Source organism: Melanerpes formicivorus, unplaced genomic scaffold, assembly GCF_026170545.1.
Source record: "Melanerpes formicivorus ecotype bairdi unplaced genomic scaffold, bMelFor1.0.p_v2 SCAF_7, whole genome shotgun sequence".
NCBI lineage: Eukaryota > Metazoa > Chordata > Aves > Piciformes > Picidae > Melanerpes > Melanerpes formicivorus.
In genome coordinates this window covers 12,179,498-12,196,538 of record NW_027142359.1, presented here as the reverse complement: position 1 = coordinate 12,196,538, position 17,041 = coordinate 12,179,498, and the positions used below count along the sequence as shown (strand labels likewise).

At 39.5% G+C, this 17,041-nt stretch overlaps 1 protein-coding gene across 10 annotated transcripts in view; it reads right to left on the bottom strand.

Annotated features, from left to right (window-relative positions):
* The window catches only part of CDC14A (cell division cycle 14A), a 51,939-nt gene extending 36,500 nt beyond the window's left edge, over positions 1-15,439 (bottom strand). For 6 of the 10 annotated variants that reach the window (XM_068141011.1, XM_068141016.1, XM_068141017.1 and 3 more), the window contains exons 1-3: positions 14,587-15,011; positions 13,977-14,067; positions 4,187-4,262 (exon numbers count right to left, since the gene is read on the bottom strand). In XM_068141011.1, coding sequence (XP_067997112.1) covers positions 4,187-4,262; positions 13,977-14,067; positions 14,587-14,692 — 273 coding nt within the window. In that variant the 5' untranslated portion in view covers positions 14,693-15,011. Of the gene's footprint in view, positions 1-4,186; positions 4,263-13,976; positions 14,068-14,586; positions 15,013-15,340 lie in introns of those variants that run through there. The other 4 variants (XM_068141020.1, XM_068141012.1, XM_068141018.1 and 1 more) reach the window with 3 other exon arrangements.
* Between the last annotated feature and the right edge of the window lie 1,602 nt (positions 15,440-17,041).

Genomic DNA, 17,041 nt, shown 5'->3' with positions numbered 1-17,041 from the left:
AACCCCACAGCAGCAATACAATTATCACACAAAAAAACATTAACCCTACAGTTCATAAGCCTGCAAGAACTTTCCTTCTCCTGCCTTTGATCCTTCATACTTGTATCACTTATCTCAGCAACACTCCCTCTCTGATTAACCTTGCGTTTTGAATGTATTGCATAAGGCTAAACACATAAAACACAACAGATTTTTAAAGCAACTTTAATTAAAACAGACTTATTTAAATAGAAGAAAAAAAAAAGTTTCATAAATGAATTGTGGTTGCCTAGTAGAACATTTTCTTCCCCCCAATAAAATTTGAAGAACAAATATGTAGGTAGAATGGTCAAGCATTTTTGCTAGCTTTTGTCTTCAGTAGTCAAGATCATCTTTATAGCAATCAGCAATCAAAACATTACTAACATAACAAAGTCAGAAAGGTTTTTCTGTATAGCATAACTAAGATTTTAGCTCCAGTTTCGTCAGCAAATTGGTGTCCAAATAAATTCTTCATTTCAGAACAGAACTACTAACTGTTTTAAAAAAATCAGTAAACAAAGTTACAATACTTTGTTTTAAAATATTGGTCTGCCACTAGCACATTTCAAACTGGTAGCCTTCTCTTCTCTGTCCTTCAAAAAGAGGGACAGAATTTGTGTGGTTGGTTTGTGTTAACAAAATCTTACACTCTCATTTCTCCTGTTTCTATTCATAGAAGTTATGAACTTCAACTTTTATTAAGTCTTAAATTCCTCTCAAGGCACCATATCCACACAAAAACTACCATGTCTTGTGATTTTTTTAATTTTTTTTTTCAGTGTGTGATAAACTACTTTTAAAGACCCTTTTCATAAGAAAAGTATATGAAGTGCATACCCAATCAAGTATGTATCAAATCATGGCAGAAGGTACCTGGGCTTAGGCACTGTGATTGCCTCAGGATCCCAAAAGTGGTGCAGTATGGCAACCATCCAACAGCAGAGGCTGAATTTCCAGAGAATTATAATCTGTAGTGCCTTTTACTTCCTCTCAGCCAACTCCTACTGTTGGTTACAGGTATGGTCACTCTTACTGCAATAGCATGCAAGCTTCCTCCATGTTGTTAGTCCAGTCAGCACTTCCCATCTCTCAAACACTGACCACAGGCTTCCTGTATGTCCCCTATTGCCACAGGGGAATTATCATACTCCTGCTTTGCAGTTGTTCATTGCACCAATGCTTTGCTAGCAAGTAAGTCATAGGTCATGAACTGTTTTACAACTTGTTCAAGCCTCAGGAATCAGCAACACTTGTGAATGACAGGCATGAGAAGATGAGAAGTAGAAGGACAGAATCTGCAAATTCATCATTCTCAACCAGTGAAGTTGAACAGCAGAATTCTGTAGCTAGGTCTGCAGTACACATCAGATGTTTGCTTCAGTCCTGGAACTCGTCTTATAAGCCTACTTGCCCACTGCAGATAGTATCTAAATTAGGACAAAGTCCATAATGTGTTTTAATGGTTAGAAAAGCAAAGCTTTTGGCCTACTTCAGGGGTAGTACCAATTAGACTGTCTGGAAGCTATTCGTGTGCAAGTTTCTAAATGACCAAGCATTAGTTGTTGGATTTCAGCTATTACTTTCAAATGGATGGACTATCAGGTAACCCTTCTCTATTATGCACCAGTTCGAATCAACCTATTTGGAATTAGCCTCTGGTTAAGGCAGCAGCAGCAGCAGCATTCCCACGCACTTGATCTGATGAGATTTCTTTGCCCTATTCCTGACCACGTGTACTCCTCACCTAGCACTGCAAGTGTGTCTGTTGTTCCTATTGCTTTTAAAATAAAAGTTACATTAAAATAATATCAGTTTGATAAGCCAATCCTGCAAACATGTACTAATCCAGTTTTAATTTGGCTCCTTTGTGTATGTTTTCTGTTATAATAGATGATCTTTGCATCATACTGATTACAAGGCATTTATGGTGAACACTTTGCCTCATTCAATGCAGATGATGGTTTTATAACATGACTAAAGACCGCAAAAATTTCTGTTTAATGTTGAATCATTTAAAAAACCCCTAACCCTAACAACAACAAATCCAAGTCCTGAGGTATTTATCATTTGAGTTCTTATATTTTCTGTGTGAAATACTGTGCACTTTGGGTATAACATCTGAAGGTGTTCTAGTTCACTGTATGAAGGTACTGATCATAGTATCAATTTGAAGATTAAAAAAACCCAGAACTTATCTTTCTAGCTCTCATAACCACAGTGAAAATTTGCATAGGTTTATTAGTGGTTATTTGCTCTTCTTCACAGGGCAAGTATTCTCTAGAATCTTTAATAACTTAAATGTAAGGTCACAAACCACAGCATTAAGTTTAAAAAGAGAAAAAAAAAAAAAGAACATTCCAAGTGAGTGAAGATGATTGGTTTGAATGGGATCATGGCACTGGAAAAATAGGGTGTTAAGATAATGTATTTATAAGCTCTGTTTAGTGTTAACACAAAAATGGCAAAATGTTATCCCAATATGAACACAGGCATTAGAAAACAGAAATAACTAGAGTTTGATTTTATTTATAACTAAGTTTCTGCATTAAGAAGCAATGTAAATTTTCACTAGAAGTACTTTGTAGCAAAAAGGTTACAGCAACTCTACAAACCCCTTGATTTGCAGGCCTCTTAAGGCTAAGTCAGCATGCTCCTGGAAGCAGGAGATATACATCAACCTGCCTAATGGTTTAATTTGTGCAGCAAACATGAGTCCCAATGTATAATGTCACTGTCTGTTCTGTTTCATTTCTAGTAGTTGATACATTTCCTATATATACACTGCAAATTACTTTTTCACAGGACCAAGTTAAATCTACACAGCTATGTGCTCAGCGTACTGGGTCTGGTTGGGAGAGAGTTCAGCTTTCTCCCTAGCAGACTGCATGATGCTATGTTTTAGATTTGTGACTAAAACTGTGCTAACAATGCACTAGTGTTTCAGCTATTGCCAAACTGCTTGCACAGCACCAGGGTCTCCTGTTTCTCAGTTTGTCACCACAGCAAGCAGGCTGATCTGGGCAAGATGCTGGAAGGACACAATGCTGGGAAGGCACACAGTCAGGACAGATGACTATAGGGATATTCCATACCATAGCACATCAACATTCAGCAGTAAAACTGAGGAGTGGTCTTTCTCAATTACAAGTTTCTCAGAGACTCACCACACATCAGTGTGCTGGTGGGACGTGGTGAGTGCATTTATACCACTTGTTTTGCTACCCCTATCCCATCTCCTCTAATTTCTCCATTGTAACTGTCTTTATTTCAACACGGAAGTTTTTCTTCATTTTGCTCTTCTGAATCTCTTTCACTGGGGTTAAGGCAGGAGTGAATGAGCACCTACCAGGTGTTCAGTTTTTGACTAACACTATCCCATACCAAGAACGTGGTTTCTGACAGGACAGTGTTGCTAGAACAAAATTCAGTTGTGGTGATCTTCAGAATTAACTGCTGTGTTTCCAGATTCTAGACAACTTTATACAGAAAGGACCAACATTGTTTAGTTAAAAGGAAAAACCACCATGGTATCCAAAGATGCCAAAAAAATTTCCTCACTAATGAAGAGCAACTCAAAATTATCTTGAATCAGCAACTGTCATATGGAAACAAGAAAATTAGAATGCTTTGACAAATTAACATAAGGAGTGATAATTCTACAAGTAAGGCAAAGAAAAAGGAATCATTTTTATATGTGGCAAAACTCATTCCTATAATATTTATTAAAACCAACATTTAATTAAATTGAATGAGATTTAAAAGTTCAACTTTTCCACTGAACAAGATTTAGCTTAAACAGTGTGATTTCAGGGCCCAGGTTTTGGTCCTGTTCATGGAGATGGGGTTTTGGTTGGTTCTTTTTTCAGTTACCATACTACCATACACATTCCATTAGCTGCAAACCCATGAAATACCTAGCTGCTTTTGGCTAATAATGTCTTTAAACTACAAGGCTATGAAAAAAGGTGAACACAGCCTTTAGTTCATGACTTACCTGTTAAGGAACATTCACTCTACTCTTCAGCAGAAAAAGAATGCAGAACAAAGAATAGCCTTAAACCTTAGGAGTAACCATCTAGATAATGAACACCTAACAACCACTTTCAAACTGGATACTGCATTTTAACCAAAAAATTTAGGAAAATTATTTTTAAACAAAGCTTACCTTTAATTTCTTATTCAGTTTACAGCAGTATCTGTATAACATTGCCAAGTTTAAAGGTCCAAAATCTCCATAGAAACTGGGAGAAAAAGAATAAAAACAAAACAGTGTTATTTATAAAAAAAAAACTAAGGAAATGTTAATATGCATCTTGTTGATAGTTAAAGCTGCAACAATACAAGAAATTAGTCCTTTACTGATCCCTTTAAGAGAACAACAGTAACATTTAATGTGAAAATATTTGTAGCTTCAGTTTAAGATGCTCCATTATACATACACTACAAAAAGATTTTTATTTTTTTATTCCATGATATCCAGTTGGGGTTTGGACAAAACTACTAAGTGAAGAACTTCGCAACATGATCTACTCCCCTTTAAGCCATACTGACGGCATCCTAGATAAAAGTTCTACAACTGCATAAGATGAGAATATATCATTAGATACTATGGAAGAATAAGTTAAATAAAATTTATGGGTATTAAGTTTTATCCATTAATGTCTTGATATGACTGAAATGTAAGCTTTTTTATTTTTATTCCATCCTCCACTATTCCAGAGATTATATATACACTTTACATATAATTATATCCCTTTGTGCCCCAAATCCTCTCATTTCTAGGCTGTTGTTTCAATTTATTATTTCATGTCTTCTGATTCATTTCCTAGATTCTTCTTAAACATTCATATTACCTTTGAAACAGCAATCATTGCTAAGAACTAGTAACAATAGCTTGCATATTAAAACTGTTGTACAAGAAAAGTAGCAGTGCTTTTCCTAGATAATCCCTCATATAGGCACCTCTACAAGTGGTAACAGCCTTTACCTATGCAATTTATAATGAAACCTTCTAGAGCCTGTCCCCTCCCCACCCTGTAAAATTGCTCAAAAGGTCAGTTGCAAGCTTTCTCCATTTCCTTTTTACATACAGAACTCTGTCTTTATGCATACAATATAAATTACAGTGAGAATGGGACCATAAACTATTGTAATCTGCTTTAAGTGTTTCAATAAAAGAGACAGGTCACTTCTTGTCTATTGACAAACAAAACTGGCCATCACCATCTGAATACACGTTACTTGGGAAATAACAAGAGAAGAAAGTAACTACCAGACTTCAAGGAATGAAAACTCACTCAAATCAGGTAATCAGATAGGTGGAAGTACCTTTCAAGCTTTCTTCTCCATGGAAGAAGGTTTGGTTTCCAGGAAAATTAATTATGTTCCAGTTGAATGTGAGAAAAGGGGAAGACGTTGCTCAGAGAGGCTGTCACAACACAGCTGTACAAGGCTCTGAGCAACCTGCTTTTGTTGACCTTGTTTTGAACCAGGGTCAGAAGGAGGGGGAAGTGTGTGCATGTGGTGTTTGGATTAGAAGATCTTCAGAGTTGCCTTCCAAGCTTCAGTTATTCTGCTATTTTAAGTGGACACACAACACAGTATAAGTGCTCACAACTTTACTAGCATCCTCCTCCCCACATTGTCTCAAATGAAATAGACAAGACCAGTGCAAAAAAGAGACTGCTTCATTAGTTTGATTTCTGTCTAGGATAAGTAGTCTCCCTGCTACACCAATGCTACTGTAATATCATCTACTTTATGATAGTGAATATAAACATGTTTGTTCAGATTCAGATCAACCCTTCAGTACTAATTATTATGACATGATGCTTAGTTACAGAAGCTTGTTAGCTGGGTCAAAGACTAAGCTGTCTAACTATTAGGACTTTATTTGTAGTTTGCACAGAAGTTAACTAACTCAAGGGAAAGTTGTAGTAGTAGCAAACAGGGATTAACTTTAGAACTTCTCATCTTGTCTTACATAAGTCTGCCAGACACGGCCAAGGGTTGGTTATTTTTAAAACAAAACCCTCCACAAAGTTTTTAATAGAGATGGTTGTCTTTTTTGGTTTTTTTTAAATGTTCAAAGTAGGACAAGTAATAAAGTTAAAACTGGAGCTCTAGAGCGAAGGTAGTTTCTAACAAAACAGTAACTTACTAACATCTCTTCCCGTTCTGCTGCACTAACACCTTCTCTAAATCATAAAACCCCAGAACGCTATCTTGCTCCATTAACTTTGTTCTGTCACTTAAACATTAAAGAAGAATATAATGTAGGATTGTAAGATTCTGTCAAAAATACTTTTAAAAGCACTGTGGAAAAGTGCTTAATGATATGAGCAGATGTGTAGGAAAAGCACATTTGAAATGAATTTACAAGTCCATTTATCCACAAAAGGCCAATTGCTATATTTTGGTGGGGACAAAGATAAAATACATTTGAGTCTATCCATGAACTAATCATATTTCAATTAAAAAAATCTATTCAGATTCTGTTACCAATGTCAATCTTTCAGTATTTCTCCATCACTTAAGTATGCCGTGCTTCTCTTATCATGGGGCAGACAGGGGAAGTATCGGTGTTTAAGATTCTGGTATTATGACTGTTTGTCAACATTGCAGAAACAACCTTTTTCTCAGAATGCAAACAATCATGAAGGAAAAGTACTTTTGGTGACTGTTGCATCAGCATTATTATCCATACTTCAAACACTGGCAATTTCCAACTTATTGGCGTAATACTGGGTAGCCACTGGCTTCATTGACTGTGGTAGATACATGCAGGAGCAAGGCTGTCACTTGTGTAATTTTAATTTTCTCCACGTAATACCTCTAAATTGGAGTAAGTATTTTTTTTAATTGGGCTATTAAAAGACAAATGAAACAAAAGCTTTAAGGAAAATCTCCAAATCAAAGAGTTTCTGACAGACAATAGGAGGCTCTGTACTAAAGTCAGTGAACACTGACCTAAAAAAATATTCTTCAATGTACATCCTTAGAACTAACTACTTTCCAAAATGTTGAAAATGAAGGATTTAACCTTGCACACCCCTCACTACTTTCAGTGTAACATGTCTTTTTGTGTTTTCTTCACTTCAGTTAGAGACACTTGATCCCAACTCAGAGGATTTTCTTCTTCAGAAAACAGTTTCAACAGTTAAATGTAAGCAGAAGATATGAAGTGGGGACTACAATGAAAAAATGACACACCAAGACAGTATCAGTTGAGAGCACTCTCAGCAAGTTTGCTGAAGACACCAAACTGTGTGGTGCAATCAACATGCTGGATGGATAGGATACCTTCCAGTGGGACCTTAACAGCCCTGAGATGTGGACGCAAGCCAACCTCATGAAGTTCAACAAGGTAAGTTCAAAGTCCTGCACCTGGGTCAGAGCAATGCAAAGCAGAAATACAGGCTGGGCAAAGAATGGACTGAGAACAGCCCTGCAGGGAAAGGACTGAGGAGAACTTCAACATGACCCCAGCTCAACAAGGGCAAAGAACTACTGGGGGCCACTAAGGTAATTAGGGGACTGGAACACCCATATGAGGAAAGGCTGAGAGAGCTGGGTCTGTTTAGCTTGGAGAAGATGAGGCTGAGGTGGGAACTTATTAATAGTATCACAGTATCACTAAGGTTGGAAGAGACCTCAAAGATCATCGAGTCCAATCCATCACCACAGACCTCATGACTAGACCATGGCACCAAGTGCTACATCCAATCCCCTCTTGAACACCTCCAGGGATGGTGACTCCACCACCTCCCTGGGCAGCCCATTCCAACACAACCTATTTATGGCCAAAGGTCTCCTTCCCTTTCCTCTATTGGATGACTGGAAGATTCAGGTTACTGCACTGTACGGCCCTTACTGCGTGTGCTGTGAATCTAGCCGTTAAGCAGTACAAGAAACTGCTACTGCATTAGTGGCCAACTAGCTACTATAGGAAAATGATTCAAATCATAAACTGAACACATCTTACGTGCAACAATGTTTCTGGATGAAAGTCAAGTGCATCACAGAATCAACCAGGTTGGAAGAGACCTCCAAGATCATCAAGTCCAACCAATCACCCAACCCTAACTAATCAACTAGACGATGGCACTAAGTGCCTCACCCAGTCTTTTCTTAAACACCCTCAGGGATATCGACACCACCACCTCCCTGGGCAGCCCATTCAAATGGGCAATCAGTCCATACATTCTTTACAACCTAACTCCTGGTCAGGAAATATTATGTATTCTTTCTTCATCATCCAAGATCTGTTTCCTAGCGTGTTTCTACTTCTTACTTCCCACTTTTTTTCATGCACTTCAGATGTTCAGTGCACTGTCTCCCTGCTATAGCCTCACCAGTTCCAGTAACACGTGAATTGCTAAGAGCTTTCTTATCTGGGGTGAGATGCAATCCCTAACACTTAATACTGCTTAGGGATTGCACACTTCTGAACAGACAAAGGATAATACAGCAAATATAACCATAGAAGTGATCTGTCACCTCACTGCTTGCATCTGAGGGTAGAAATAATGCATAGGTTCTTGATTATGTAAAACATCAGGCATTTGCTCAATTTCACCTTCAATGTTTCAGATCCCTGCCCATGGCAGAGGGGTTGGAACTAGATGATCCTTGAGGTTCCTTCCAACCCTAACAGTTCTATGAAATCCTCCTTAAGATCCCAATTCTGAAAATTCCAACAAAAACTCACAGATGCCAACTACAATTAAACTGCTGTTCCAGATATATGCATTTTTATTGCACTGACATAAAAAACAAAATATCAGTGAAAAGGTTCTCCCATAAAAACTTTCCCTACAAAAGAATCTTCAGGTTGTACTAAAAACCTGCTCTCCCTGTGGAAAAAGTTATCTTGACAGAGGCCAAGTTTCTCATACAGGGTTTCCAATATTAAGATACACTCCTGTCCAATGTAAAACTGGAGCCTCGGAAGCAGATCTGTTTTATCCCAGTACTCTTTTACTGCTCGTAACAACAAAACACCCAAAACCCACACAACCCAAAAAAACCCTTAGCAATTACTTTAGAACTCAACAATAATTGCTTTTATCTTTTCCAGACGAAGAAGTGAAGATGGGTATGGCAAAGCAAGGTGCTAGTTTATTCTTTGAAACATTTATTAAACTATTGAACTGGAGAGAATGCCACAGATGTTGACAGCATTTGGCAAGTTTAAAATGTAAACCTATGTCAGTAGATTGTCTGAAAGAAAAAAAAATAATAAATAAAAATCAAGGGTCCCAGTTTGCAGATCTTTTAAGTTTGTTTGCAGTGAATTTAAAAGTCTGTCATTTTAAGATGGGAAACAAAATAAAGTTGGAGTACTATTCTTAATGTTAATGTGTAAGAATTAGACATACAAAAAGTGGTGTTAGTATATCAAGTTTCCCTCCTCTGTATTTATATTCACACTGATAGAAGTTAAAAGGTTTTTTTGGTTGGTTTTTTTTTTTTTTTTATTATTTTTACTAAGTTCTTGGTCATCCAATAGCCAAGTTCAAGCCTTCAAAAGCTACTAAGGAAAGCTAAAAGTGAACAAGGAACTCCCTGTTCTCTGTGTGAAGCAACAGCTCTGTTTGTCGTAACGAGGGTAAGTGTAAGTTTTCTTTTCCCTTTCAAACAGTATAAGCCACAGAATGATAGAGAAGTTCAGGTTTCCTATGCAAGTACTGTTACTGGATAGCCACAGAAAAGAAGCCAAAGTGAAAATAAACACGTTAACCCTTACTCTTCTCACAGTAAAGAGAAACTCTTCTTTGCATATATACATGCAGTCCAGGGGGAAAAAAAATCGTACAAGCCAAAGTTTAAACAGTACTCATTTAATAATGTTGTAGCAAAGCATTTAAAGAGTCTTACTCTACTGCTGCTAGGACTCAAAGTAGTTAACATTAGGACTGCTGCATGTCTCATTACAGGTAAGATCCCACTATCTGCCTGCCTCAGAGCTCCAGGATTCTTACTGAAATTATATGATAAAATTAATGTCTCCCTAATAAGGGCTTGCACTGAAAGGTTCAGAAAGTTGAAATAATAGATGGGCAAGTAACATACCATGGCTTGAAATAAAGTTTTAGTGTAAAACATGTGATTGTCTTTGTTCATCCTATTGCTTATTTTTACAGCTGCTCACAAGATGTCAGAGACTAGATTTGCAAAAGCTGTTTATACAAGAGATCCAAAGAACAAATGACTGAATGATTTTGAAGGCTGCAACTGTAATGAGAAACAGGGATCTCTTACTGATAAATTATCTAAATGGTAATTTCATTTGAGAAAATTACTCAATAAAAATGAACTAAAGAGTTGCTTTGATAAAGATACGTGAAAGCCAAGTTAACCAGTCAAGTGTAGTATTCTCAACCCAGATTTGTTTACTGAAAGGTAAAACATGAAAGACGCTATTCTTAGAGAATAAAAAGCTTCTTACTAGTGCCTAACTCATTAATTGAGGTCTTGCCAAGTCAAAGCTTGACTATTTGCCAAATGACAGTCTTCATCAAGCTGGATTATTTCTCATTAACTCCATTTTTCCTGCAGTAATACCTACCTGCACTACATTACCCTGAAAGACTGCATTCCCTTACAGGCAGTAGTAGCATGCACTCTCAGGAGGGCCCTCAGAATTTCCAAAAGAGACTGACAAAATCTTACAGAAACAGCACAATCAAGAAAGAGAATTCAGAAGTGGAAAAATTCATTCAGGTCTCTCGTTCCCTGAACTGAGGAATTTACACACCATTTCCCTAGCATAATAAGTTCAAGGTTAAATTGCAGCAAACTAGAATAGTGACAGTTCCAGAAGCAGGTTCCTAGTCAGAGCACATTTGAGATGTTCAAGTTTTTAAGCCTCTCTATTCCTCTCGAAAGTGTGAATGTTTAACTAAGACTGTGATAGGAATGTATTAGAACAGTTGTCAACTTCAAGTGAAATCTGAAGGCTAAAGTACTCAAAATTACATAACCACACTGTTTACAATTTTGTGATAAAAAGTATGACAAGCTGCAAGAGAAAGTCAACATTTATCAGAATAAAGCTTCTAGCAATACAGCTGTTTTGTTTAATGAATGGAGTAGAATATTAATGTACACTATTTCCCAGGTCTCTTTAAGAATGGGGGGGGAGGCGGGGGGGGGGAAGGAAGCAAGGTGGTGACATTTTAAGTCCCATGCTCTCTAATCAGAAGCCTACATATTCATGAGGTTTTCAGATCATATATTGCTTCAGTAATGATACTTCCTCAGTAAAGTCAGCTAAACAGATTCCCATAATACTCATATTTATCAATGAAGTTAACAGACTAACAGCCCAAAGAAAAGCAGTTTAATTCCATTGACAGTGAAGTACTTTTGTCTTGTCATCAGAATGCACTTCAAGAAAATTCAGTCAATAAACAGTCACAGTAACAAAGCTACTTACATACTTCACAGGTGCTGAGGATTCTGGTCCCCAGCAGAATTCTATTCTCTGCCTTGCAACAATCTTTTGATTGAAAAGCAGAAGTGGCCACAAAATTCTGATCAGCAAGAACAGCACAGGCAGGCTATTTTGAAGAAACTCAAAAAAACCCCATTACTCTGAGATGCAGGACTTCAAAACCCACCTCCAAATATTTATTTTGCTATCACAGAAGAAATATTTCTAAGTGCTTTCTCAGGAAGGCAGCTGCATTTTTGAGAAAACAAGAATCTGCTCTGGTGTGTTAAAGCTAGACTCCACTACTACTTACAAACAAAACCCAATGTCAGGCCCCTCACTTTGCAGCCTGTGAAACATAACAGACTGATGTCAAGCTCTGATGAGCCCAAGAAAAAGAGAAGCTATAGTAAAATTAGTATGTTCAAGAACCAAGAGACTTGCATCTATTCCTCATTTTGCCTCTAGCCATCTCATTTCAGGAAGATACTAAAGAAAACAAAAAAAATCTTACTGATACCTGCTTTTATTTCCCTGAAACAATATAAACCTCCTTAGAGATGAGAGGGAGAAGAGAGAGATTAAAAATAAATCAATAAAATAAGGCATCATTTTACTAACAAGTATTGCATACACTGATAGTGATGGGTGCTGCAATGCAAGTATCAGTGGAAAGTTTAGCACTGTTATGTAGAAGAGTTAGGTTATTACCCAAAATTCATTCATGCCACCTGGTAAGTGTCACTTAATTTCTACTGGTTTAGTATTCTAATCTAGTGCACTAAAGAGAGAGCACTATTACAATATCAGATACAGGATGACACCATTAAAAAAGGCCAAACAGATCAGGAACTATCAATTCAGAAAATAGACTATTAATTACATGTGCAAAAATCTGTAGGTGTATTATTACAGAATATAAAGGAAACTTTGCTTCTTTCCATTACCCTGTCATGGTATCTCTTATCAAGTTATACCCTAGTATGTAGTTAACAGATAATTGGTTTAAGGACTATATTTACTGCATTCCCATTACACACATTAAAGAACATTACTTCTCCCCCTTAAATTTCTCAGTACTCCTTAAAAAACCAAACCAAACCAACCAACCAACACCAGCCATGAACTCACAACTGCCCTCACACAAAATCAGTTACAGTCCTGGATTAGTAATCTGTAACTAAGAGTAAAGAACTGTGTTGTAACCTTTCTACCCCCAAGATCAAATCCTACATATGACTCCTTCACCCTTTCTACAAGTCTATTAAGAATTAGAAACAAAATACCTCAAGTCAAGCATAACAAAGAAGTCTGAGGAGATAGAATTTTTTTTTTTCTTTAATTAATGAAACACAAAGCAAATTGCTTAAGATCTCTAGTTGAATCTTGCTTTTTATATTAAGTCAGCTTTGCCTTAGGGTGGTACTGAGGTCCCTTCCAATCTACATTAGTTAATGATCATTACAGAACCTACTCCCGGTCCAAATAGTAAATTGCAAAAGTTAACTTTGGGAACAAATCATTGAGAATTGCAGTAGAAGACACAGCCTAAAATAAAAGACTCAAAAGCATGTGTAGAAAAGAAACACTAAAACCATATGCTGTACATAGAAAGTAAGCTACAAACCAAGGAAGATGGGTTTACACCTTCACAGAAGCAGTATGAAAGAATGTATGAGTAGAACCTCTGAGCATCAGCCAGATAGAAAGGTATATTTAATGTGAGACCACATTTTTTGTTTCCCTTGTGCTGTAAAAGCAAATACCTTATCAAGTGGCCAGCTATAACACAGGAAATGGCTAAGCTTAGAAGAAAAGGTAGAGCAACTGATTTTTAACCACACAGCAGTTATTTTATTTAATGCATTTCATGTCCTTTAAAAGTATTTCACAACTACATCAATTTTACTTTTGAACTTCTATGTGCTGTGTCTTCCAAATACAGGAAGCTTTCACTTCACAGAAAACACTTTTTCTGCTGTTCTAAAGCCACAAAAGCCAACAGGAAGCATTATCTTAAAACCCTTTACAGACTTATAAAAAAAGCTGCAATGTTCTTCACAAACACATTTAAGTTTTGCATCCTTATGACTCTGTATAAGAGGTGATAATTTCATACTCTCTCTACAATAGAGCTATTGTTTCGTGTATTAGTACCAAAAAAACAATCTCCCGTTTAAGTCTTCCATTGAATAAGATGTAATTAGTCTTAGAGAGACAGTCTCCATCTTACAAACAAATCTTACAGAGCTCAGATAACCTTCCCCTAGCCCAAACACAATTTAAGCCATTTAAATGGCCTTGCAGCTGTTTTGGGGGGGATTTTTTAATAGTAGCAATCTTGTCAAACTAGTTTTAGCTAATGTATAAATATATTCAGGCTAACTTTACACTCATGTTTTGTACTAGTAGCTAAACGGGGCAAAAGTATTCTGTATAGTTAGTATTAAAGTGTGTTGGGAAGGAATCTTAGGCGATCCCTTTGAATATCCAAAACAAAAGTCATCACAACACTTACTTTTCATAGACCAGTTCCTCATCAGTACAGAAGTAGTGTGTATTGGCGGTACTTTTCGGTTTATTTCTTAAAGTAGCAAAGTACAATCGATCTGAAAGACAGATATAGGCATCAGCGTCGGATGCACAGCGCAGATCGCCGCTCCCCCTACGGCCTGCCTGTCACGCCGTCGGTGGCCACCGCGCCCTGCGGCTCCATCCTGCCCAGGAAGTGGCACCGAGGGTTCTTTTTTCACTCCTGCGTGAGCCATGCCGCAGGTACCCGCTCCACCCGCACCTCTTTGACCGGCTGGGCAACCCCCGGGAGCAACTTCAGGAGGACGGGAGAATTTCTAACCTACAACGCAGCAACACATAGCAACAGGTGTCGGCCTTGCTTCGTACCGGAAAAGAGAAGAGGAAGGAACCGCTCAGGCGTGCCCCGCGGCAGCCGACAGAGGCAGCTCGCAAAAACCGCAAAGCAAAAGGGGCCGAAGCCGAGCTAGGAGGGCAGCAAACCCCACGAAGCCGAGGGAATGCGGGGGGGGGGGGGAGAACGGGAAAAAAGCCAGGAGGGGTTCCTTTTAGAGGGAGGCTCCAGCGACGGGGAGGAATCTCCTGCCTGTTCTCACCTTTCACGAACTCCGAGGCTCCCCCAAGCACTTCGGAGGCGGCTGCTGCCGGCTCCATCTTAAAGAGGGCGCGGAGGAGCGAGGCGCGAGGCGGTTCCGAACTCATGGCGCTCCCGGGCAACGCCGGCGGGGCCGGGGCGCGCTCGCTGGGAAGCGACCCGTTGCCCGGAGAGGCCGCCCGCCAGGAGCCACGCCGCTGGCAGCGCCACTGCCACAAGCCCGCATGGGAGCGGATACCAACACTAGCTCCGGGACTCGGCAAGCAGCCGAGAGAGCAAGCGGATGCCCATAGGGACTTCAGCTCCACCCCGCCTCCAGCCAGGAGACGCCCCCGGATAAAGAGGCAGCGGGCGGTTACCAGGCGACCGGCGGCGCCGTAGCAACTGCGTTACCGAGCCTTTGTTTCGCCCGGCACGGGGCCGAGACGAGCTAGTGACCAGCACCCCCCACCCCCCACGTCGCTCCCTGATCCGGCAACCCCGCCCTCCGTCGCACAGCGCCTAGCCACCAAGCAGGCAGTCCGCCAGCGCCCCTGATCCGCCAGGCAGCGGCTTTGCACCCGGCACAGCTCCGCCCTCCGCCTTAGCCTTACTCTCACGCCCACCGGCCGGGGGAGCGTGGGTCCATGTGCGCCCCAGAGGCGCTTTGTTTCTCTACTCTCCCTCTACCCGAGTGCGGCCCGTAGCAAAATGCCTCACGGAAACAGGGGGTCTTGAGGTACAGCTCGCAGGGCGTGAAGCAGCGTGAAGCAGACCTGAGCCGGAGCTAGTATCTCATCAGGGTAGATCCAGCTCAGGATGCAGATCAGCGAGCCGCACAAGCTGGGTCGGAGGCAGCCTGAAGGGAAAAAGGAAGCGCTGACCCAGCATTGTTCTCTCTCCACTACCTGGAACACTTAACTGCCTGAGGCCTGGCCTGGCCTGCACCACAGTTCAGCGTGATAGACAAAGCGATTCTCCAATGAAAAGCTGTCGCCTTACGTCTGCAGCCAATGAGCAAGCGGCGCCTGCTGAAGAGAGGGTTGCTGCCGGGTACACCCTTCGAGCCCTGGCTGCGGTGCCCTACGGACACTCGCAAGCGCCTCCTTTGCGCCCGCCCGTGTTTGTCACCTGCTGGGACCTACCTCCCTCAGACGAAGAATATCTGCTCGGCAGCGTCGTCTGAGGGGAGCAGGATCTCGGGGAGACCACTTGAGAACATAAAAGGACGATTTCCACCTCTCACTGCATGAAACTTTTAATGCACTAATTTGGGCTATGGCTTCTCGCTGAGAATTCCCCTAGCGATTAAGAATTTCATGTATGCTTCTAAGGATATTGTAAAACTGTACAAAATTACTTTTAGACTGATGCTTTTAAAAAGTTAAAGACTGACTTTCTGGTGGTTCATTTGCAAAAGCTGAATTAGCTTGTAGTTTGAAATTAACTTAAAGAAATGAAGCATTAAAAGTGTTCGAAATGCCTTTCTTCTACCACCCCTCCTTTCCGAAAGAATTGGAGCCAGATTGAGCAGATACTCCAACTAATTTTTACAGCTAAACAAGCAAAAGGATGAAGAGGTACATTGAGGATACAGAAGAGAATTCTTTCCAAACCCAAACAAATCTCAGCCTTGAAACACCTTAAGAAGACATTGTAACAGAAAGCAGTAAGTAGCCCTCAGGTCCACATTATCATCACTGTTTTCCTAACGTTATAAACTACCTACTGTAGCTACCAGCTCATATAATTAATTACAGTGTGCTTGCAGCTGAGATTAAATAAAAGAGTAAAACACTTGTGACTAATTTCTAATATGGATTGGCCTTATAAACAGTATGAAGTACCACAGAAAATATTTCTCTTGTGCTATTGTTTTCTATCTGATTATTTTTAGGTTCTAATGTGTACTCTTGTTCTTACATTACTCTTTCCCCCTTTTCTTCATAGCTCCAAAAATAATATTCCTAAATACAACTCCCTGGTCCTGTGAACTTGGGTAAGAAATCTTATTCTCAGTATTAAGTACTATTTCATACAAGAGCTTGCAAGAGATCTCATTCAAATTCTCCTTGAGTGCAGCACAGACTAGAAATATATGTTACATTTAACTGTAGTGAAAGTTTGAGTAAAAAGTTGTGTTCTGAAGAAAATACTATCTTTATTCTTAGCTTTAACAAAGCCATCCTGGACAACAGAAGCAAAGATGGAGCAGTATAACAGGCTAGCTATCCAGTATCTAGATCCCTAAATAGTTTGTGCTAAGTTGATGAGTCTAGGAGGCAAACATGACTAGAAACTGAAGCTGTCAAATGTTGTTTGTACACTTTTATACCTTCTGGAAAATTACAAATAGTGGTTTTGTTTTACACAAGTTCTTGTTGGTGGCAATTAACTACAGCCTTTGCAAGCACAAAAAATAATTAAGTAACCTTTCGCTGCTTCTCTGTAAGAAAAATGTACAAAATAACTTTTTT